Source organism: Echinops telfairi, unplaced genomic scaffold, assembly GCF_000313985.2.
Source record: "Echinops telfairi isolate 266 unplaced genomic scaffold, ASM31398v2 ScPeMD7_7410;HRSCAF=8448, whole genome shotgun sequence".
Lineage (NCBI taxonomy): Eukaryota > Metazoa > Chordata > Mammalia > Afrosoricida > Tenrecidae > Echinops > Echinops telfairi.
This window is the reverse complement of record NW_022111310.1, coordinates 1,306,908-1,332,224: the sequence shown is the minus strand read 5'-3', so window position 1 is coordinate 1,332,224 and position 25,317 is coordinate 1,306,908. Positions and strand designations below refer to the sequence as shown.

Genomic DNA, 25,317 nt, shown 5'->3' with positions numbered 1-25,317 from the left:
AGATCACTCGGACTGTAGAGTGGAAAATGCACGACGAGAGAGAAACCAGAGGGAGCGGGTGGTAAGCACTGACCTGAAGTCGAGGCTGAGGAGACAGGGAGACTACAAGGATGGGGGGTGGGGGGGGACCATTGGTAGAGATGGAGGCAGAATGGACAGACTTCAGTGGGGAGTCAAGGGAGGAGGCTTGTTGGATTTAGAGGTCTGTGGTTCGAGGTAAATATGAGCTGTAGACACCTATTTGGGATCATTAGCCTCAGTTTGGCTACTGAAGCCAGGTTAGATTGTCGAAGAGAAGAAGAAAAGAGAAAGGAGGGGAGGGGAGAGGAGAGGAGAGGGGAGAGGGCCGAGAACAGAGCCTTCATGAATGCTTCCATTTAAGAGATGACCCACGTTGAAGGTATAGCAAGGGATGTGGAGCATCAAAGGGAGGCAGAGGCGTGTAGCATCCCTGAAGCTACAGGAGGAGAGCTTTCCTGAAAGGGACCTAGGGTGACAGATTCAAATGCTGCAGGGCCTGAGGCCCACCAAGGGCCCCTGGGTACCGCAGTAAGGACTTCCCTGGTGGGAGTGGCTTGAGAGGAAGGGTGGAGCTGCAGAACGAGGAGGCGGTGGGGACACTGAGGCCTGGGAGAACCTTCTTAGAAAAAGATTCACTGTGACTCAGAGACCAGAGGTCACTTAGACGGCGCTGACAAAGAATCGTTGTAGTGGGAGGAAAAAAAAAAGACTTACTTGTCCCATTTAGAGCATGACGAAGCCACCATTTCACCAAGGAAATATTATTTCTTAGTAGAAGTCGTAGCTACTGTGTACAGACTGCCCACTCTGAGCCAGGAATTTTAGGTGCCTTGTTTTCCGCAGCCCTAATACAGTACTTGATGTCAGTGTTGCACCTTCCTTTTCCGGAAAGGAAGAGGGAAGCCTAGCCAGGTTATCTGGCACAAGGGTCTCAAAGCAAATTCACGGTGGATCTAGAAGTTAACCCTCACCTTTGCTCTAAAGCCCGGGCTTTTTCTACTGCGGTAACTCTTTCTTCAATAATTCCCAGGACCCCTGGAGGCAGAGAGGGGCTGCTGACCACAGTGTCAGTTTTTCAAACCCACCAGTGGCTCCCCGGGAAAAAAACGAGGCTCTCTGCTTCCCTAAAGAAGTAAAGTCTCAGGAACCCGAGGGGCAGTTCTGCTCTGTGCCCCAGGGTCGCTCTGAGTCCGAGTTGCCTCGATGGCCGTGTGTGAGAACCTTCATTTCACAGGGCAGAAGCCAGGCAACAGCGTGGGTGGCCAGGTAACCCCACTAGGAGGCACCTGCGGAAAACTAGGGCCACTCCAGGCACACACTTCCTGTTCAGGGACAATCTCTGGGGAAGGAGAAACGGGGCTCCGTCTTTGAGTCCCAGAGGTCTTTGCCAGGGACTCGTGTGTGCCCCCTTTGGGGCTGTGCCTGTGTATAAGGAAGGATCCCTGGTGAAACACTGGTCTACTACCCGAAAGGTCAGGGGTTCAAACCAACCAGCCCTCTGTAAGAGGAAGATGAGTCAGTCTGTTTCTGTAACGATGACAGCCTTGGAAGCCCTCTGGGTGGCTCTGCTCCACCCTATAGGGTCATTACGAGGGTGGATTGACTTCAGAACAAGTTGTTTGGATGTATGTGCCTGTGTGTGTGCCTGTGTGTGTGTGGAAGTGGAAGGTCAACTGGTTTGACTAACTACAAAATCCATGGTTCTTAACCAGGAAAGTTAAGCTAAAGAGAATTCTTTCTAAATTTATCTTGAATCTGAAGAAGAAAAGCTTCCAGGAAGACCCAAGAGCTGCCTTTCTTTTTTGTTGTTGTTGTTTTTTTTCAGGGGTCACTGATGTTTATTTTGCAAACAAAACCACTGCGGATGTTGCCTGTTGACACCTCGGGATGCCACTGGGACACTTGGTGGGAAGCTTGCGAGAAGGGCGAGGAGTTGGGATGTCACAGGCTCACAAAGCTGGGGTTTCCAACAGGCGTCCAGATGGGCTGGCTTGGCTGCGGGGGCAGCTCTAATGAAGCGGTGAGAACGCCGATGGGCTCAGGGGAGGGACTACCAAGTCTGCCTGCCCAGCTTATTTGGCGAGGGGATTTCTGAACTTCCGGCCAGTGAACTTGGCCTTGCTGCCCAGCTCCTCCTCAATTCTGAGGATCTGGCTGTACTTGGCCAGGCGTTCAGATTGGCATGGCGCACCAGTCTTGATCTGTCCAGTGCAGAGTCCCACCACCAGGTCAGCAATGAAAGTATCCTCGGTCTCCCCAGAACGATGAGACACCATGACGCCCCACCCATTGCACTGGGCCAGCTTGCACGCCTGCAGAGATTCGGTCGCGGAGCCGATCTGGTTCACTTTGAGCAGGAGGCAGTTGCACGACTTCTCGCCCACGGCCTTGGCGATTCGCTTTGGGTTGGTCACTGTGAGATCGTCCCCTACCACTTGGATCCCTGAACTGGCAGTGAACTTGGCCCAAGCGTCCCAGTCATCCTGGTCGAAGGGGTCTTCGCTAGACACCACTGGGTAGTTCACGATGAAGGACTTGTACAGGTCTGCCAGTTGGTCAGGTGAGATGCACCTGCTGGGGTCATCAGGACACTTGAAGTCTAGGTCATATTTCCCAGACCTGAAGAACTCGGAGGCAGCTACGTCCATGCCAGTCACCACCTTGTCGGTGTAACCAGCTTTCCCAATAGCATTCTTCAGCAGCTCCAGGGCCTCTTTGTTCTCCAAGATGTTGGGGGCAAATCCGCCTTCATCCCCGACATGGGTGGCATCCTTGCCGTACTTCTCCTTGATGACGTTCTTCAGGTTGTGGTACACCTCGGCCCCGATGCGCATGTCCTCCTTGAAGTTGGCTGCCCCGACGGGGAGGATCATGAACCCCTGCATGGGCAGCTTGTTGCCGGCGTGGGAGCCGCCGTTGATCACACTGAAAGCAGGAACTGGCAGGATAACTTCGGAATTGCCGGCCAAGTCAGCAATGTGACGGTTCAGGGGGACTCCCTTCTCAACAGCTCCGGCCTTGCACACAGCGAGGGGCACGCCCAGAATGGCATTTGCACCAAATTTTGATTTATTCTCAGTTCCATCCATCTCAATCATCAGCTTGTCGATCTTTTCCTGTTCCGTCACGTTCACCTTCTTGCTAACCAGGGCAGGTGCAATCGTTTTATTGATGTACCCAACAGCCTTTGAGACACCTTTGCCCAGATACCGGGCCTTACCATTGTCCCGGAGCTCCAGGGCCTCATAGATCCCAGTGGAGGCACCACTGGGCACGGCAGCTCTGAAGAGCCCTTTGGCGGTGTAAAGATCGACCTCAACGGTGGGATTTCCACGGGAGTCGAAGATCTCTCTGGCGTGAATCTGGAGGATAGACATGATGGATTTCTGGCCGCTGGTTCTCGTCGCCCAGGAAGGAAGTGGAGGAGGCTGCAGACACCGAGACGGGTGTGGGGTCAGCGGAGTGCGGATGCTGCGACTCAGAGCTGCCTGTGTACCACATCCACGAGGAAGAATGCTTTTGCCCTTCACAACTGAGGACAGAATGCAGACCTGGGAGCACCGGGCACAGAGAGGCAGGTTTGGCTTTAAAAGGAAGAGCTGCTTCTCCTAACGTGGACAGAACGGCCCAGGGACGTGGTGAGTGAGCTTCTTGTCACTGGAGATGCTCACGCAGAGGTCAGAGGAGGCTCCTGCAGAAGCGGGACCAAGCATCAACGCAGGGTTCAGATGACCATTCCTGAGACCTTTCGGAGGAAATAGTGAGGACTAGGTCTCACCTATTCAGGCCCGACCTCTATTCTCCTAAAATGAATTCTAAATATTAAGCAATGCAAAGATTGACAAGTTCCATTATGGACAATTTGGACAATACAAGTTTGCGAGGTAAGAACAAAATGTATCTCTACCTATGGAAGCGCTGCGTTTTTTCTAAGATGAGAAAAATATGCTATGGGTATGTGTTAGTCCAGAGAGACTAGAGAAACAAATCCAGGGAGACTATTTGTATATAAGAAAGAGTTTTATATGAAAGCACAACTGCATATTAAGAAAGCATCCCAGCCCAGTCCAGATTGAGTCCATTAGTCTGATATTGACCCATATGTCTGATAGCAGTCTATAAATTCCTCTTCAGACTCACACAATGACGCAGAATACAGGATGATCACAGGCCATGGGTGGAAAGTCTTGTGGGTCCAGTGGCAGTGGAAGCATCTCAGCGCTGGCGTGGGTCTCCACATGACTCTTCCAGCTCCAGGGCTCTGGCTCTATCAGTGTAGCTCCATGTGACTTGTCAACAGGAAGACGGAGCAGAGAGTGTGGGTCTGGCCTCCAGTGAGCTATTTATCTCTATAGTTCCTCCAAATGAGGTCATCAAGTTGTGACCTGATTGACAGGCTAGACTCCACCCCTTCGCAAACTGACAGGACTGCCACAGGGTCATATTGGCTTTTATTAGGCAGATGTCGCTCTAAAAATACCATAAAGGTCAAGCGCAGGTTGCAGAATGGATGCTGGCAGATCCGCTGTATTTCCTGCATGAGTTAGAAATAAGGAGTTCACATACTGTTTTCCCAAAGAGCAACTAACAGGAGCAGGAGAGGAAGTCTAACATTGCAACATTGTCAAGGATGGATGTCTGATCTTTGAATCAACGCATGATCCTCTGTCCTTCTCTCCCCCTTCATTACGTTGTTCCCTTGATATAAAGGGATTGATCACATACTATTCTCCAGGCACTACATTTTAATTGAAAGGAAATAAACTTCATCCAGCAGTGTAAGCACATTTACATAATATATACACATCTTTTTGCATAGAGATGGGGTGAAAAACCAACCCTCACATCTCCATTCAGAGAGAGATGGAAATTGGCGTGTGCTAGCTAATGTCGATGCCCTAGGAGTCCCGGTGGTGAAGTGACTGTGAGCTGAGATGCTAACTCAAAACTACCAGCTACGGGCAGTGTAAGACATGACAAAATAACAATAATTGATAAGGGTTCATGAGGGAGAGGGGAGCAGGGAGGGCGGGGAAAAATGAGGAGCTGATACCAAGGGCTCAAGTAGAAAGCAAATGTTTTGAGAATGATGATGGCAACAAATGTACAAATGTGCTCAACACAATGGATGTATGTATGGATTGTAAGAGGAGTTGTATGAGTCCCCAAATAAAGTGATTAAAAAACAAACAAACCTACCAGCCACAACTTAGGAGGAAGAGGGGGCTTTCTACTCCCACAAAGAGTTACAGGGCAGTTCCGCCCTGCCCTACAGGATCACTACCTGAGTCAGAGTCCAGTTGAGTTGAGCACCTAGCTAAGGTGCATGCAAATGAAGCCCTGGGGTACGTTCTTCGATTCCGGCTGCCAAATCATGCAAACCTCCTCGAGAACAATGAAGCGCAGACCGCTCACAGAGCAAACTTCTTCTCTCAGTTTTCGAGATCCCAAAGTTCCGTCAACCGAATAGCTATCCCGTTGACCAGAAAGTGCATGTTTCCCCTCAAAAGCAAAGCGAGTCAAGGTAGGGGAAAATGTCTATGAATTCAAAATAACAAGTTAAAAATATCAGAAAAAATTAAAGTGTGCGCAAAGATAGTTATAAGGATGTTTCCCGAAATATTTATAGGAGGAGAATGGAAACCACGTACACACGCAAGCATAAGGTTCATCCACAGACTGGAATACCATGGCGACCATTAGCAGCGACGTTTAGAGGACAATTTAAAGATCTATGGAGAGGGCCACTAGAGCTTCAGTGAACACTACACATTTTAGAAGACACATACTATGTAGTGCGTTTTTGTAAAATATATGTGTATATAAATGTGTGTGTCTGTGTGGCCATTGTTGTTAGGTACCGTTCAGAGAGTTCTGACCCATTTGAACTCTGTGTCCAACAGAACAACACACCACCTGGTCGTGCGTCATCCTCACAAGTGCTCTCAGGTTGGAGCCCCTGGTGGCAGCGGTAGGTCAATCCATCTTACTGAGGGTCTTCCTCTTTTCTGATGCCCCTCTGCTCGGCCGAGCATGGTGTTCTCTTCCAGGGATTGGTCTCTCTTGAGAACATGTCCACAGAGATACAGAAGCAGAGACGGGCTTCGTCCACGTGCAGCTGAAAGGCTGATCACCAAGATGTCAAGAGTGATTGGGAGATGGAGAGGAGATTAGCCTTTTCCTTTTTCTCTCTTAATTCTGTCTTTTCTTAATGGTATCGTGAGTTATTGAGCATATAATAGGGGTTTTATATCATTCGTCTGCTACAAATAAGTGAAAGCAAATCAATTGGAGAATTTACTCTTTATCTTTATGATGCATTAAAATGAAGTGATTTCATTTAAGGACACAAAAAGGCGTTGTATTCAGACAGAAGAAGTAAACATACCAAAATAGTATGCAAACTGTGAATGGTTTTTTTCGGGGGACAGTTTCCTTTCAACCTAATATACAGCGCTACCAACTGATGGATTCTGAAGGTTAGCAGAGGGGACGTTCATTCATTCACACAAAATGCAGCCACCTTTTCCACTGTTAGCGGGATTACAGATGAGCAAGCCCTTGTTCCTGGTGCCTGAGACACTCCATAGTCAAATGGAGAGAGGTCATCCGCTGGCGGACCAGCGGACAACCACGTCCAGCAATAAGGCCAGGGAAGTGAGGCTGGTCAAGATTCTGCTCTTCCCTTCTCGCTTCAAAAGAACCCTCTGCCTGCACCTGCCTCCTGGCACTACATGATCCCATCTGCTGGGCTGGGCTCTTGCTAACACTTACCACACCCAGAGCAGCCCCTCCGGAGAATCCCTGGCTCCCCTCTGTGTCTGCATCTTTGCTTCTCTCATCTTGGTTCTGAGTGGGCTCCAACCCCACAGCTATGGATTGACTCCAATGCCTAGCACCCTCATAGGGCAGGACGGAACAGCCCCCGGGAGCAGCTGGTGGTCTGAAGCCCTGGCCTTTCAGTGAGTGACTGAGCGCTTAACCAGTGCACCCCCAGGGCTGCTCAGTCGACTCCAAAACTGAGTTACTTGGGGAAATGACAGACCCTGGTAGCGGAGTAGTTACTTATTGAGCTGCAATCCGTGTGGCTGGCAGTTCGAAACCACCAGCAGCTTCGAGGAAGAAAGACTGGGTATCCTACTCCCAGCAGCAGTGACGGTCTCAGAAACCCCTGGGGGGCGGGGGTGGGGGTGGGGGTCCCTATGAGTCCTCATTGACTCGATGGCGGTGAGTTTGCTTTGGGTTTGGTCCCTCTGCTAAAGGAATGAAGAACCAGAGGTATGGCGCTGGATCATAACCGGTGGCCTGACCGTGGGTGATGGGTGTGGAGACATGGACAGCAGAGCTGCCCCTCAGTCTGTTGATGGCTAGCAACTGCCCCTCCTTCAGTCCCTCCCAAACTGGCGTTGGTCACTCCATCCTGCCGATCCTTGCCTCCGAGAGAGAGCTGTCAAAGAGAATACCCATGGTGTGACAGCAGCAACCTGGAAAGGGAAAGGTGCCGGGGACCTGCACGACCCCCAGGGAGCTCTTCCTCCCACTCGTCCCCCCCTCTGTCACTGATGGCGTCCACCTGCGCAACCACACCCAATGCCTACAGCTCCCGGGGAAGTGGGGTCACAAGGGACCTTCCTGTGATTTTCTTGAATCGACCCCCTGGCCCAGAGTCATCTGTGGGTCTTGGACCTTGCGAATACAAACCCCTCCCGGTGATGGCAATTCTATCACTTAATTCTCTTATAAGTAAGCTGCACACACAGAATGCTTGTGTGCAATACGGACTGGAGAGCCGAGCCAAAGGAAATGAGCCTGAGTCCCTCCTGGATGACAATGGAAAACAAGACAGACGATTCCATCCACTACCACATCTTCTGTGGTAGAGCCAAATAGCACAAAAGCCAGCATCGAGTCACAGGGAATCCTGCCCTCTAGCGTTCTGTAGTCCGCCGTCACGAAGCAAGGGCAGGGACGATGAGCACCTTGTAGGAATTGCAAGTGGCTTTAGGGATTATACCCAAACCCTCGTCAGACCAATGAGGAAAACAGCAAAGTGAAACAGCTCACTGCAAGGCTGACTTCCTGAGGCATGTTTTCCATTTGCCCCACGCACACGGACTGTAGTGAAACAAACCCACCTACGGCAGGAACGAAAAACAGAGAAAGGCGTCAACCTCTTGTGAGGGACGTCATCCGTTACAGACCAAGGAGTTATGCACGAGGGAAGCCAGAGATGACCAGGATGAGCCTTCTTTTTCTCTTTTTAAAGTTATTATTCCTATACATATATGATTTATTACATAACATTTATAATACAGTTATCAGTCCATTATTCAATCACCTCAAGCAGAATTGTACAATGAGTTTCCAAAGGTTGAACGCTTCTAAGACAGGGACAGGTTGTGCTCCTAGATGACCCAGAACCAATTCTTACCCCAACATACACATAACTACTCCATAGTTCCCGTCACTACCTTCCTGCCGCCATCCAAAGACATGCGCATCAGATCCTTTTAGGAGGGCTGTTAGGAGAAGCAGATAGCCCTTCATTGGGCTAGCCATTGGCCACCAGATACTGGGAAACTAGGGCTGCTTTAGAGTGTTACCTTGTTGTGGCTAGGTGCCGTCAAGTGGTTTCCAACTCCTAGTGGCCCGATGTCCAAACCACTGCCTGCTGCTGGGCCATCTGCACAAGCGCTACTACGTTTCAGGCCATGGCTGCAGCCACTGGGTCAACGCATCTGGCACTGGGTAAATAAAATGCAAATACTAAAAAGCAAACAAAAAACGGTTGCTATTTTCATCAAGAAACACAGTTTGGAGCTAGTTTCTCCCTCTCTTGGTTCCCTATGAATTCAGGTTAGTGACCATCAAGCATCTCAGTAAAAAACAACGACAAACCTGTAACTCCATATACAAGCTGTTGATCTACACTAAGCACCAGAGCTACAAGTTACTGGGATCTCATAAGAGGACCAGACTAAGACCTTTCCCATTCTGCTTTGCTTCACAGCTCAGATGAATGAACTAGGCTTGATGCTTCTTACCAGGGAGCACATTTGCATTTTGGGCATCTGGCTACATTTTGATATCGGTGCACTCCAAACCAGAATGTGCAAGATGACACAATCAGAAATCAAAACACATGGACAGCTCGAACTGGAGGGGGCTTTCCAGAGGAGTCCATCATACATATCCCCTGCCTTTGTATCCAGAGAAACAGTTGCAATAAAACAGAGACTTGTTCCTTGTTCTATGACATCTAGCAGCTATGTCTCCAGTCTTCTGTGCAGATCTTTCCAGGGACCCTACTGCTTTCCAGTGCAGGCTTTGCAAACCTTCTGGGAGGACTGGCCGATAACTCTTCCTTGGAAGTCAGTCTCTCCCATTTCAGAGCTGCCTCTGCTATTCCAGAGCATGAATTCGATATGCAAGAGATAACTAAAGCCTGCATATGCATGTGACTTCCCTTCTTGCTCTGATGTTTTTTAGCTAGTTTGGGGGTTGGAAGATGAATGGAAATGCGTATAGCTATTAGTTGCTCTTATAACTGAAAAATCAGTGGGTCAAATACACCAACCAATCTGCAGAAGCACATAAGATAGATAGATAGTCTGCTTTCTCAGAAGATCGACAGCCTGAGAAACCCTACAGAGCAGTCCCACACCATCCCTACAGGGTCTAGATGAGATGGAAACGCCTTGACCGTATCATGTGTTGAGTTTGGTTTATAGTCATTCCTGTTCTGGCGTTCCCCAAATCCATTGTTGTGATGCCTTGTGCAACCAAGAAAGAACATTCTGGACTTGACTCCTGTGCAATTCATTCCTCTGGCCCATTTCTAAGAATAATATGTTGTGGCTAGTCTAAATTGGGGCAGCAGCATAGATTCAGTATTGTTCTGAGGATTCCGTGACAGGAGGTTCCCAGTTGCATTAAACCCCTGCCTTCTGATCAGCTGTGCAGACCTTAACTGTGAAGGACCACAGAGACGCAGTCAGATTCAGGGAAAGAGAACGCCACCTGCACTAGAATTATCTGCATCGGAACCAGTCTGTCATTCACCAGCAGCGTCTCTGGGCTGTGCTTTTGGTCTCTGAGCCAAGTTGTTGAATACATTTGGACCTGCTTTATACATGCGGTTTACTGGGCCAGATTATAACGTGTGAGGATCACTTACCTCCAGTAATAAGAATACAGCAATAATATGGCAATGCTGAGAAACACTGTATCCAGGGTCCCTCCGGGCTGACTAGGAATAAGGCTCTGCTCTGCCATTTACTAGCGATGTGGTTGGTATTGGGCAACTTTGTCCATCTTTGTCTTTTGTTTTCAACTTTCGTGGACAATCTCAAACAGACTCAGAATAGAAGAATTACATACAACAATGTACGAATCGCCCGCTGAAAGCGTTTTCCTAATATTGCTTTTTCCTGGTTATTTTAGAACACATTTGGGGAAGTTTTGCTATTAATGATTCTTGAGCTTCAGCCTTCTCAGCTAGGAAATGGAGATCATCGTGTCTAATCCCTGGAGTCCTGGCGGTAGTGCCTTATTCTGGTCTGCTAACCAAAAAGTCAGGAGAAAGATGAAGCTTTCTACTCCCTTAAGGAATTCTCACTCACTCCCTGCCCGCTAGTCCATGCTGACTGGTACTGACCCTTTAGGACAGGGTAGAACTGGCCCTGTGACTTTCCCAGACCCTTCACGGGAGAACAAAGCCATGTCTTTCTCCCGCTGGTGGTTTCGAACTCCTGGCCCTTTGGATAGAAACCCACTGGGGCAGTTCTACCCTATCCTACACGGTCTCTGTGAGTCAGCATTGACTCGCTAGCCGTGAAGGGGTTTTTCAATTCATGTTGTGGAAAGGAGATAAAATGCCATATAGCAAGGTAAACCGAGAGGACGGGCTAGTCCACAAATATTCACCAAATCAATCATTGCCATCAAGTCGATCCCGATTCACCGCTGATATTATTTATGGTGATACTGATGCGCACCCCCCTCCGCCCACCCCCCCGCAATCTAGGGGTACAGCCTTTTCCGGGGTGTAAAGCCACTCTGCAGAGGAGCGCTGCCGAATTACGCGTTCCTGGAAGAAGCCGAGCCCTGGGTCGCTAAGGGAGCGGGTGCCCCCTGCTGGCCACCTTCAGAACTACGGGGCCGGGACGAGGATTGTCCCTCGTGGCTTCCCGTCGCCGCGCGCAGGAACGAGGGGGCGGGACCGGAAGGGGAATTGAGCCAAGATCCGGGCGCGAGGCGGCAATCCGAGAAGCACCCAGATCGCTAGCGAGCTGTCGCTGAAGCCCAGCCACGATGTTTCGGATCGAGGGCCTCGCGCCGAAGCTGGACCCCGAGGAAATGAAGCGGAAGATGCGCGAGGACGTGATCTCCTCCATACGGAACTTTCTTATTTACGTGGCTCTGCTGCGAGTCAGTGAGTGTCCCCGCACTACCGGACCATGAGACCTGCAGGGAGCTCGCTGGCAGCGCCCACAGACGCTGGCCCGACAGGCGGCTGGGGACCCTCGAACTGATCTGAACCGTCTGGAAGACGGAAGAGGCTGTGCACCTCGGGTGGAGGGGACATACGACCTCCGAGGGCAGCTGGTCGGAATGGGGGTGCCGCTGTGCACGCGGGGTTGGGCCTGCTCTGGGTAAACATCCTGGCTCTAATGAACGTTCGACCTTAGGAGAGCTTTAAAGACTATCCCCCAGCGCAAAAACGTTCTTGCCTTACCAACAGTTCCACCGTAGAGAATGTCTGGCTCAAGGTCATTCAGCCATTGAGTGAATGATCTTGACCTAGAATTCAGGGTTCTTAAGCTTAAGCCATTCATACCACGTCCCCTTCCTTTAGGACTGTCTGCTCCCTTTCTGTTTATTTGTACAGTGAGTGAAGAAATAATGTGCCCCTTTGAGGGAGGATGGGTCAAAGAACCTTACATCCCATTTGCAAAGGAGAACTGGCTTTCAGAGAGGACTTAAGCAAGCATCAGGGTTACAAGCACACTGACAGCTAGAGCTGGAAGCCACTTTGTGGAGCAGTCTTCTGTGACGGAGAGTCTCCAAAATAACGTATCCCAAGTTTATGCATTCTCAGCACTTGGATTCGTTTCATTCTCCTAGTGCTGTACATTGTTGGCAGGTCTAGATGGAGAGCAAAGAATGGCTCACATGAGCCCATAGCAAAGCGGGGCACATGCTGAGCATAGCAACCAAAATAAAAACCCACTGCCCTGGAGTTGATGCCAACTTACAGCCGCCATCAGGCAGAATTGCCCCAGAGGGTTTCCAGGCTGGTGATGCAGTGCACTAGGGCTGTAAGGATTCCCCCTCTAGTCTTAAAATTCAACAAAGTAATTGGGACTAATAGCCGAAAACTAACTTGGGATTTCTTGGTTTTCTTGTAGCTCCATTTATCTTAAAGAAATTGGATAGTATATGAAGATGTGGCATCGCCTGAGAACGCATGATGTGAAGAATCTGGTTCCGGTCTCCTCCCATCTGCAAATGAATAGACCCAGAAAGATAGACCAGACTCTGAATGGACTTAAAAATTCTGCTTGACAAGAACAAGTCTTTTTTTTCTTGGTGACTGACTGACTATGTAAAATTAATTGGGAAATGTGAAAAGGTTTCTTGTGGTATTGCACCCTTTTGCCTCTGATTCTCGGCCTCTGTGAATGTTGATGTAATTATAAATCATGTCAAACTTCATTTTCCAGCATGTCTTCATCACAAGTGTCTGCAGCAGGTCTGTCTTGACTGCCATCTCTGTAGACCTTTTTCTTTTGGTCCAGAATGTAGTTGTGAAGAGTCCATGACACTTAAGTTACATTTTGTGGAAGTCAGCACAGAGCCACAATGATATTTGAGCACAGAGCCATTAGTCTATATGTTGGGGTTGTTTTTAATAAATGTATCAGTGTAAAAATTTGGCTTGCTGTTTTTCTTATCCCACTTTTTGCTGCAAACCTACAATCGCTGGAGAGACAGTTATAATACTTTGTTCATTACAAATGACATTTTGGTCTGCCTTTATTTGGGACCAAAATAATTGCTAATTCACCTAAAGATATATTATGCCGCATGTTCTGTGAAAGACAATACTGTTACTTGATGTCGAGTATATGTAATAGCATCCCAGGAAAACAGTGTTATATTTTTGGGTGGTTATAGATTAAAGGTGGGGGGGGGCTTCTTAACCTCTTCCCCCAAAGCAACTTTCACCCTGTCTTTGATCAGAATCAATATCATCTTACAACCACAGCAATAGCCAATTAAAAAAACAGAGGGTATGGAGAGATTAGAACCCTTATACACTGATGATGGGCTTGTAAATATGTGCTTTGGAAAGCAATATGGTGCTACCTAAAACAATTGTCAATAGAAATACCATCTGGCCCAGCAGTACCTTTGCTGTGCATATACCCCAGAGGTATGAGACAGAACACAAACGGACATACGCTTTCCCATGTTCACAATAGCAAGAAGGTGGAAACAGCCCAAATGCCTGTCAGTAGAAGAATGGATAAAAAACTGGTACATACACACAATGAAACCCTAAAAAACTTATGATTCCCTGAAACATCTCTTGACACGGAGAGACTGAAAATCATTTTGCTGAATTAAGTTAGTCAATCATAAAAGGACAGGAATGAGTCCACTGCTAGAAGGACAAACACCAAGGCTTCTGCTGCCCCGTCATGTAATCTAATCCAGTCTCCCAAGTAACAGAAGCCTGCCTAGTGTCCATGAACCATACAGCATCCCCCTCTACATGTACATCTTAAAAATCACTTTGCCAGAGGAAGCCTCACCTCAGCTGGGGTCAGTTTTTTAAGGTGTGGGGAGAGGGAGGTCATTCAATTGCTGCCAAACAACATGTTCCGATTGCTCCAAATCAACACACTCCTATCAGGGTGACACTGGACTTCCTGGAAATTCAAGTCAAGATAGGGGGAGGGGAGCACTTACTTACGTCTTAGAGAAGGCAATGACATTCTGTTGACCAGAAAAAGGGGAGGAGCAACTTCCCATCCAGGAAAAATGTTTCACAGTACTTAGATGGAACCCAGGGGTGTTACTGCCAGGTACTATGTTCCTAATTGGACAACATTTAACCTAGTTTCTTTCTAGGCCTTGGTGACCCAGTCCATGTGTTAGAGACTACTGGGACTTTAGACCCTCTTCTTTGCAAGCGCACAACATCCTTCATAGGCCACACCAGAAGGACTCAATGTAGAAGCCCCACTAAGTGAACTGGGCTTTACCTCAAACTCACCTGGACCCCTTGGACTGAAGGCCGAAACCTAGTGTGAAAAGAAACAGTTGACTGTCATCCCAAGTATCTATCACTAGTGGTTGTTGGACTGGTTTGGATCTCTTGCCTTGAGGGTGCCCGCTGAATGGTGGTCTAGGGCTACCATATACTTACTGTCTTAATACCTTCCTTGTTTTATTAAGACGTTAATCGGGAACGCAAAGTCTGCCACTGTCGATGAATATTATTGAAAATTGTAAATAGTGTCCAGTCACTTAAAAAGTTTAATCTCTACAAGTCAGCAATTAATGTATTTTAGTTCATAGCTGGCCTGTACTTGAATAATTTCTTTTTCTGTGTTCTAAATTGTATATCATTGGCTAAATTAATAACTGTCAATAGCATTACTTTATGCCCCAAGGAGATGATTGATAATGTTCTCCAACATAAAAATGACAATTATGCCTCTAAGGTGAACCAGGAACATCTATAAACCATAGCTATATGAATGGATTTGGGATCATACTTAATTCTAGCCCCAATCTAAGAACAATTAGTTCTGATGACATGGCCCTTCCTGATGCTCACCCTCATGAAGAGATCACTGAAGATATGGGTGCTATAACAAAGTGTGGTGAAGAAACTAGATGGTGCCTGGCTATCAGTAAAAATAGCATCTGGGGTCTTAAAGGTTTATGTTCAAACAAGCAGCCATCTAAGTGAGGCATCAACTAAGTCCACGTGGTATAAGCACACCAGGTGCCTGTGTGATCCAAGGATTGTAAAAAAATATAATCCAGGAAGGAATGTCATCAGAGCCTAAGTTGTGAACACCTGGTTTGCAGAAGGTTATGGATGACAATGGAAGCCCAAAGTCCATTTGCAGGATCCACAAACAGATTAAGTCTCTGGTGAATCCCCTCTGACCATAGTCCAGGGATGGGAATAGCCTGGTTAGCAGTGAGAGAGCACTGTGAAGTCGATGATGGCAGGCACAGTCAGGTCAAATGTAATGTCAATTGATCTCCCTTTTGACTCTAACAAGTTGTTTCCAAAAAAAAGTGAAGGGATGAAGTCACTGCTGAATCCCCTTGGATTGGACCAGGGATCTGAGTAGCTTTGCTATCATGTAAAGTGGATTATCACAGATGCAGTTAGGTTAAAACTGAACACCTTATAATTTGATGTCTGTCTTTGAACACCTTATAATTTAACATCTATTTTGACCCCTTTTTAATTTGTTCTGGTTTCTAATATTTTCTTTTTGATTGGATTTTTTCCTGTTTTACTGTGTTATTATTTGTTTTTTGGTATATTTTTCTGTATTAATTTACAGAGACAGTAACTGGATTAATGATTCCTTGGGGGGAAATGAGACACTAATAACAATGAGTACAAGAAAGAGGAAAGTGATCTAAAATTGATTGTGGTATTTATTATACAACTCTCCCTGATATGATTGAACTCCTGAACTGTATGATTTGTGGGTTTTGTGCCAAGAAAACTTTTCTAGAAAGAAGGTAAACAGGCAGAACAGTGCTTTCAGAACCCTCTGGGAGAACCTGCTTCTCGCTTTTTCCAGCTTTGAGAGCCTGCCTGCCCCAATGAATTATCTTCAACAAAATGTTATGTGCCTGTTATTAATGATATCATTTGATAACCTTCACATTTTATTGGATCACCTTTTATTGGAGTGAGCCCAAAAAGGAATCTCTCTCAGTCAGTTGGCCAGGTAGCTGTCTTCCAAATTTACTGCCAGAGACGGTGAACACTGCCAGCGTTGCATCAGTTTGTTGAAACTTTTCCGTTGGTCTCCCATCAAATCCTGGAGCCTTATTTTTGGCCAGTGTCTTCAGCACAGCTAAGACTGATGTCTTTTTCCTTCGGTACTGTTAATTCTTGAGGATAGGCTACCTCCTGGAGTGGTCGAATGATGGCTAATTCCTCTTTTCTTTCTAAACCACTTTATTGGGAGCTAATACAGATACCATATCATTCCATGGTTCTATCACATCAAGCAGTATTGTACAATTGCTACCACAGTCAGTTTCAAAAGATTCTCTCCCTTGAATTCTTTGATATCAGCTCCCCCTTGCCCTTCCTCCCCCATGCACCCCCCAGGACCCTTATTCTACTTGCTGTCTCGATAGGTGCACCAAGATGGCCAATTCTTTTTGGTACACTGACTGTTTTCCTTCTATCATCTTTCGATTCTTTCTGCATTGTTCAATATCGTGTCCATAGAATCTTTTATAGTTGCAACTCAAAGCTTGAGGGTTTTTTTTTTTCTTAAGTACTTTCAGCTTGAAAACATGCCATATATCTCCTTTCCTTTGGGTTTTTAAACCCTAGGCCACCTTCTTGAGACTGTTCAGCTTCCATTCCAGTTAGCTACTCTATGTTCAAGTTTCAGAGCGTTGTGTTGTTGTTGCTTGTGTTTTCCCTACATCTGTGTTTTGTCTTTTCCTTCATTCCTGTCTTTTTCATGACTTTTTGCTTTCTGTGTGTACGATTCCTTGATGTCATCTCATAGCCCATCTAGTGTGAGTGTTTGGTGCATCACATTTGAGAATGTCTTTAAATCCAGGTGGGGTACAGAGTCGCACCTCAACAAGCAACTGCTAGAGATTCAAATCCATTTCAGAAGAGGACATGGAGCCAAGGGACATCATTGGGATCTCAGCTGAATGAAGAAGCTACCAGAGAATGTCTACCTGTGTTTTATTGACAATGCACAGGTAATCCACTGTGAATCACAAATTATGGGTAGCATTGGGGAGAGTGGAATTCTACAACGAGAAGACTTAATTGTGTTCATGTAGGGCCTGCACTTAATAAACCAAGAGACAGTTGTTCAATAGAAGGGTCGACTACATGGCTTAAATCAGGAGAGAGATATTTCTGGGTCCTAACCTTTCATCACACTGACTCAATCTATGCACTAAGCAGATAATCCAAGAAGCTGGACTAGATCCAAAAGACTATGACAGCAGGAGTTGGAGGGAGACTCATTCACAACCTGTAATAAGTAGAAGACAAACTCTTGCTTGCTGACAGTGAAGGAAATTTGAAACACTAACTGATAAAGATAAAACACTGCAGCCTTCAATATGTATTTACAATGAAAAACTTCCCACAACTGGACTAATTAAGCAACACCATGATAAATGGAGAAAAGATTGAACCTATCAAAGATTTCATTTTACTGGGATCCACAATCAATGGCCACAGAAATAGCAGTCAAGAAATCAAATGATGTATTGCACTGGGCAAATCTACTGTTAAAGACTTTAAAGTATTCAAATGCAAAGATAGTGCTTTCAGGTGTAAGATGCACCTGACCAAGCCAAGGTATTTTCAGTTGCCTCATATGCATCTGAAAGCTGAACAATGAAGAAGGAAGACCAAAGAAGAATTGATGCCCTTAAATTATGGTGTTCACAAAGGATATTGAGCGTCTGTGCACTGCCAGAAGAGTAAACTTAATTGTCTTGAAATAAGTAGAGCCAGAATGCTTCTTAGAAGGGAATATGGAAAGAGAGACCCCCTCCCGGAGAAGGATATCATGCTTCGTCAAGGAGAGGGTCCACAGCATTGGGAATCTGCTGCACGAGACCTCTTGAAAGTGCTACAGGTGTGCCTGACCCAAACCATGGCATTTTCAAGCGACTCGCATGCAGGTGAAAGTTGGACACTGAATAAAGATTTAAAAGTAAATGTTTAGAAAAATAAGGATGGCAACATATGTACAAATGCTATAAGAGCTGTAAGAGCTCTTATAAAAAACCAATAAAATGTTTTTTTAAGAAAGAAGAAGATGGAAGAAGAGTCAATGCTTTTTAATTATGGTGCTGGCAAAAAAAAACATCGAAAGTACCATGAATTGACAAAAGACCAAACAAACTCGGGAGAAGTACCACTAGAATGCTCCTTAGAGGCAAGGATGGGCAGATTTCATCCCACACACTTTGAACATGTTGTCAGAAGACACCGTCCCCGGAGAAGGACTTGGTAAACAGCAGGGCAGTGGACAAGGGGAAGACCTTCAACCAGATGGGACGACATTGGCGGCATCAATGGGCTCAAGTACAAGGACAGCTGTGAGGATGGCACAGGCCTGGGCAGCGTTTCCTTCCATTGTCCAGAGGGTTGCTGTGAGCTGGAACCAACTCATCACAAACTAGTAACAGAGTAGAGGAACAGAGCGGGACCCTCGGTGAGATGGATTGACTGACTTACCAGTGGACTGAAAGATGGCAACGATTGCGAGGAGGACCCAGGAGCGGGCGTCGTTTTACCTTCTGTTGTCCATAGGCTCACTCTGAGCTGGAACTGCTTCGAGGACATCTAACAACAAAGGAAGCTGCCTGCATTCCTTGCCTGTGGCTGCATAGCTCCAACCTCCCCATCCACCATCACATGCGGATGAACCTTCGTCCCTCTTAAAAGGATCCTCGAGAGAACATTTTGCCCACTCAGGGAATCACGGCTTCAACTTTCAGCCAAAGAGTAGACAGACCTATGGCACGAACAATGACAGCAGGGATGTATGTACTCCCTACACCCACCAACCGCACAGCATTTGTCCAGGGTTAAGGCTCAGAAGGCAGGGAGGGAGAGGGGAAGAGGACGATTGGGAATGGCAATCACAAGGAGGAATGGGAGGAGTGTCATTGCATTGTGGGATTGCAATCAATGTCACCAATCAACATGTGCAGGAACTGTGGAATGGAAAACCAATTTGCTCTGTAAACTGTCATCAAACTCACAATAACAAGTAAAATAAAATGTTAGCATAGAATCTTGAAGAGGAGACAGACAGACATTATGTGTTTTAAGTAATAATTACCCATATACACAGGGGTACACATACCCCCCCCCACAAAAAAAAGGAATTGCGCTGGGTGGAGTGGAGCTTTTGCAGTATGCATTCTTCCTGCTGGGCGAGCATGGAGTAACTCACTCAGAGTCAGTGCACTCTGTGGCATTGCCTGGGAAAGTTCCCCCTGGCCACAGTGAATTTTTTCGTAAAAGCAGTTTCACTCAAATCTATTTTGTGGTGGCCAACTTAAGAGAACAGTGTGAGCCTGTGACATTTTGTCTCCTGACAGGGAAAAATGCTGCAGAAACTGTTGGGATGTTGGACATAGCTTACAAGGACAGCGCGATGGGGAAAACTCAAGTGTACAGTGGTTTTCCCATTCCAAAAAAGGTGAAATGTTGACTGATGACAAACCTCATTCTGGATGTCCATCAATTTCCCAAACAGACAAAAATGTCGACTCATGGTGCGTGTGGTGTTCATTCCACCAGGTCAGACTGTTAATCAAGCTTTCTATTTCGAGGTTCTGAAAAGAATACATAACAACTCAGAACAAAAAATCATATCATTGTGAATGAGGGGGAATCTGGAGTGGAGATCCATATCCCATGTGTAGACAATTGGACATTCCCTTACAGAAGGGTTACAAGGAAGAGATGAGCCAGTCAGGGTGCCTGCAGTATAGCACTGTTGAACATACAAGTTTCCTCTCATTTTTTAATGCTTCCTTCCCACCCCACCCCCACCCGACTAACATGATCCCAATTCTACCTTACAAATCCGGCTAGACTAGAGCATGTACATGGGTACAGATAAGAGCTGGAAACACAGGGACTCCAGGACCAATAATGAGAGTAGCGATACCAGGAGGGGAAGAGGGAAGTGGGGGGAGAAAAGGGGAACTGATCACAATGATCTACTTATAACCCCCTCCCTGGGGGACGGACAACAAAAAAGTGGGTGAAGGGAGACATCAGTCAGTGTACGACATGAAAAAGAATAATAATTTATAAATTATCAAGGATTCATGAGTGAGGGAAGGGAAGGGAAGGTGAAAAAATGAGGAGCTGATACCAAGGGCTCAAGTAGAAAGAAAATGTTTTAGAAAATGATGATGGCAACAAATGTAAAAATATGCTTGACACAATGTATGTATGTATTGTGATAAGAGCTCTATGAGCCCCTAATAAAATTATTTTTTTAAAGCACAGAAAAATACAGGCATGTAGATTTTAAAAAACAGCATATGAAATGCTTAGGATGTTCAATGAAAAAGATAGCTCTTGGTACAAAATAAAGAGCAGAAAGGCTTTAAAAAAAAGGGCCTGATTTGTGGCAGACTGGTTTTGTCACTACAACAACGCACCCGCTCACACAGCCATCTCAGTGTACCAGTTTTGGGCAAGAAACAGCATGCTTCTCTTGCCCCACACACCTGACTCACCTGACCTCACTCCATGCTGCTTTTTGTGTTTCCACAAATTAAGAGGGACATGAAAGGGCAGTGATTTGATGACATAGAAGAACTGAAGAAAAAAAAATGAGGGAGGTGCTGTCAGCCATCCAAACATTCTTGACAAATGTTTCCAAGAATGGAATCACAGGTTTGGCGAATGTATTAGTGATGTTATTTTGTAAAAAAACGTAAAATGTTTTACATTTTCGAAGGCAATGAATGTACAAATGTGCTTTACACAATTGATGTATGTATGGATTGTGATAAGGGTCGTATGAGCCCCTAATAAATGATTTTTTTTTTTTTTGGAGAGACAGACAGATAGAAAAGTAGATTGGAGATAGGGAGAGAGAGAGAGAGAGAGAGAGAGAGAGAGATAAAATGATTTTTTTTTAAAAGAAAGTAAAAGGTGAGACAATTTTTTTTTTAAAGATGGGAAAAATGTTTTACATTTTTTACATAGCTCTGAAAAACATCCATTTGTTTGGGGGGGCATACCCCCTGGTATGTCCAATGTATACGTCTTCGGTCTTGTATAATTCGATGTGCTCTCCAGCCTCATTTCTATCCCAAGGCCCTATTTCCATATACTTCCAAGTGCTGATCCTTCTCCTGTGTTTGACTTTTGCATTCTAATCAGCAATTCTCAATGCATACTGATTGCATGTTTGAACAATTTCAGACTGGGATTTGGTATAAGTCTTCAATGTCGACTTTGGCATTAGCTGTTGTGGGTAAAGTTGAATAATAGTCGTATCTGCTGGTCTTCCTTGCAGGCTTATGAATATTATCCTTTCACTGACAGAGTCCCACTTCGGGACAGATCTGGACACGTTCTTTTGATGATGAATGTGACACTCTTCCTCTTCACGGGGTAATTTCCAGGAAACTATGTGATTGTCTGAGCCAAAATGTCCGATAAAGCTCATTTCAGTCACTAAATGCATTCATGTATGTATTCCAGCCTGTTTGACAACTTTCAATTTTCCTAGAGTCATCCTCCGACTTCACACATTCACATTGTGGTGATTCGCGGGCATTTTCAGCAGGTGCTTCTCATTTTGAGCCATGCCACGGCAGCAAGAAGGTCCCGAAAGTTCTGTGTCATCTGTGTCGTTAAGATCAACTGTGTTTAGAGGAGGCAGTTCTTCTTCAGTAATATTTTGAGTGCCATCCATCTGAGGGGCTCATCTTTCAGCACGACACCAGACCATGTTCCACTGCCACTCCTAAGGTTTTCATTGGCCAACGCTTTTCGAGTTACACAGCCAGGGTCCTAGTCTGTAAGCTCTGCGCTGCTGATGTTTGAAAGCGTGATGGCGTTCCTTCCAGCATCACAGCCAGACAGAAGCCACCACAGTAGGACACACTGACAGATGAGTGCTGGGTAGATAAGGCACATAGGCAGGGGGGGAAAAAGGAAGAGAGATCGGATGTGGGTTAGCCAACAAGGATGGCAGAAAACAAGTAAGTTAACCTTGGGCAAATTATTTTTACGAGCCTCCCTTTCCTATTCAAGCCAGATAACTAAAGTTCACACGGCTGAGACTGTGTCTACCCATTTACTCAGCAACAAAGAACAATTATGTTCCAGTGCGCAAGGATGGACAAGTTTGTTCTCTAGTTTAATGGGGCAGAAAAAGCAACATACAACACGTGAGAGGACAGACGTTGATACAGCAGAGCAAGGGGGATAGAGAGAAGAACTCGAGTGCCATTTCCAATGATGGTCATATATTTAGATACTTCATCTAAAATCAATTTCTCCACGTGGCAGGGGATGCTTGCACCACTCACGAGCAGCAGCTCTTGGGGAACGAGCAGCAGACGAGATTTAGCAGGCAGTGGCACTTCGGAAACGTTTCGCCCTTTCCTAGAAATGCCAAAACAATGCCGTTGGCTTGCACAACTAACTCTAGGGTCTCAGGCTTATTTGATCGCTGTGGATAAACGTGTGTAGACTACTAGTTTCATAGAGTGGGACATTTTACAAAGGGTTGAACAGCTTGGCCAGACATCAATAATAAGATAACCCAAACCATCAAAGCTCATTGCAGTGTGAGGTGACCACGGCTCTGATCTGAGCAAACTCAGAGTGGGTGCCGGGTGGGTTTTCTATCCTATTCGGTAACTCTGTAGCTTTGTGTCTTTACTTGAAATCAATGGTTTTCTGTAGGTTTCACTAGTCCCTCCTCCTAACTTATGCCTCACCTAGAATCTTCAATAACACAGCGCACCATACGGTAATAATAGGTGTGATGTATTTTTTATAGAACATATTTTATAAACCCAGGGACTGACAGAGGTCAATGAGTTCTGTCAACTAGTTCAAACCTAATTGTGGTGTCATTTAAAAAATAAATTTATATACAGCATTCTCAATAAAGTGGATTTATGTAACTGGTACTCTCTTTTAAAATCCAGAGGTCTATATCCAATTACCTCAGTGTCCACTCTACTTGGATAATTCACCTAACAAACAAAAAAACCCAAAGAAAACAACTCACTGCCCTGGAGTCGATATTGATTCATAGTAACTCTATAGGACAGGGTAGAACTGCCCCTTTAAGTATCCAAGACTACCTGTTTATGGCCCAGTCTCTCTCAGGAGGAGTGGCTGGTGGTTTTGAACTGCTGACATTGTGGATCGCAGCGCCTCCAAGGATAATTCTCAGGCACCTCAAATTTAACAAGACCAAAATGGAATGTTTGACCTTGCCTCTCCTCATCTCCAAATACGCGCTCCTTCCAGTAGCTCCCATTCTAAACGCATAACGCCTCTACTTGAGGCGTTCCGTTAATAGGGTAAGCTGGAAGACTGGGAATCTTGCTAATTTCTCACAGGCCAAGTTCTCACTTTACCTCCGAAATGTATCACAAATCCATCAATTTCTCTCCATCTTCATTACCATAACGCTAATCTAAGTCTTTATCTATTTCTACACTTCCACTCTTGCCTATGTCCATCCTGCATAAAGCAGCAGGCACTCTTAAAATAATTTATATATATCGATATAGATATCAAAGTGTTGGCTAGTTCAAACCTCATTGTAGTGTAATTTTTTAAAGTCTATACAGCACATATATAGATATGTAGCGTATCGTCACAAGGAAGCTGGAAAATTCCACGGAAAAACTCCCTAAGAAGAAGGGAGTAGACAAGAAGAATTCAGCCGATAAATTGCAGTAAAAACTTACGAATTCAAGGACCTTGCGATTAAAGAATGCGCTCCCACATTGAGCATGTGCAGTGGGGAGCGACATGACCTGGAGAAACCTCGTAGCTCATTATAATAGAAAGCAGACACCAGTGACCGGCTAGACCAGAGATCGCCGCCATGACACTTCCGACCGGACTAAATAAGGGAAAATGTGGGATGGACTCCAAATAGTTCTCCACTGCGTTATTGTTTAAATCTCTCTCCTTTGTACCACCCTGGGTCGTCTCTACTCCGCGGGGACTGACCTGTACCCCGTTAAGAACGTATTTTTGCTTTGAAATAAATACTTGGCTGAACGAGATGCTGCGCCTGTGCAGTATTTTCCGACTGCAGTTGGGCTACTGAGTTCTTCGGAGAGAAATGGAACAGGAGGCCAGGGGTGTCTGGAGAGGATAGCGTCTCCCACATTAACCGGCGTCAAGGGTTTCCTTTCGGATGAATTTAAAAAATTCGTATCATGATCCACAAAGCACTGCATGATGACCCATCTCCCGCCTCCCTCTATAACGCCACGGACACCTTTCTTCTCTTAACGCCTTCATTTCCCCAAAGATCAATCTTCACTCCCTCATCAGCACCCCACTCCACCCAAATAGCCTTCACTAGTGGGGTAGTGGTTATGCATGGGCAGCTATCTACAAGCAGTCCAAAACCACCAGCCGCTGGGGGGTGGGGGTGAGGGGGAGACAGGGCTTCCTACTCCCACAAAGAGTAACAAGCTCGCTCTTTCAAAAAAAAGAGTTACGGTCTCAGAAACTCACGGGGACTGTTGTATCCTGTCCTATAGCCACTATAAGTTGACAGATAGGAGTGAGTTTTGTTTTGCTTTGTTTTTGGTGATGGGGTCTTTCTTTGCTCTTCTTCTACCTAGTCAATCCTCTCAGAGGTTGCCCCAGGCGACCCTCCTTTGTCCCCTAATCTTAAATCATGCCCCAATCCCTTAGGGCAACTGTTTCTTTCTTTCCATGCACTTCCCATAATTTTAAATACATGTTTATTCATGTAATCATTTGACTAATGTCTATCTTCTTCGTTTCAGCGTTAACTTCAGGAGGACAGTGGTCATATCCATTTCGTTCACTTCTGTATATCCCTAACAGCAGCAGCAGCATTGGAAACACTATGAGGAAGAGAGATGCCAAGCGCTCTGTACGCCGTGATGCTGAGCCAATTTAACAGATGCCCAGAACCAGGGCTCACGTTTATGGAACGAATCAACCCAGCTCCGACCTACAAGGAGCACACAACCGCCTGAAACGGCCCTTCAGCAACTCGGATAGCAGGGACATTATTCTTTCTATGGACCACAGCACTTTGGCTGCAGTCCCCTCCCACTGATGCTACGGGTCACGGCGAGTGCACGCTTTGAGGACGCAGCCGCCCGCGTGCGCCTCGCTCCCTCTGCCCTTCCACCCGCTCCCTGCAGAAGTTACTGGGGCTCCGCTCCAGCGGCGGTGGTCTGCACGCAAGGCCGCGGCGGCCCGCAGGACCACCAGCCAGCGCCCGCCGGCCCACCAGCGGCGTCCTCCCGGCA

At 46.2% G+C, this 25,317-nt stretch overlaps 2 protein-coding genes across 2 annotated transcripts; one reads left to right on the top strand and one right to left on the bottom strand.

The window, feature by feature from the left end:
• Window positions 1-2,093: 2,093 nt before the first annotated feature.
• LOC101657438 (alpha-enolase-like) lies at window positions 2,094-3,495 on the bottom strand. The gene has a single exon (XM_004711001.2). It carries the CDS (start codon window positions 3,396-3,398, stop codon window positions 2,094-2,096), a length of 1,305 nt encoding a protein of 434 aa, XP_004711058.1. The 5' UTR covers window positions 3,399-3,495.
• Window positions 3,496-11,281: 7,786 nt separating this feature from the next.
• Window positions 11,282-12,955, top strand: TOMM5 (translocase of outer mitochondrial membrane 5). Its single transcript, XM_030887417.2, has 2 exons — window positions 11,282-11,455; window positions 12,432-12,955. The coding sequence occupies exons 1-2, from the start codon at window positions 11,335-11,337 to the stop codon at window positions 12,464-12,466; spliced, it is 156 nt and encodes a 51-aa protein (XP_030743277.1). The 5' UTR covers window positions 11,282-11,334; the 3' UTR covers window positions 12,467-12,955.
• Window positions 12,956-25,317: the final 12,362 nt, after the last annotated feature.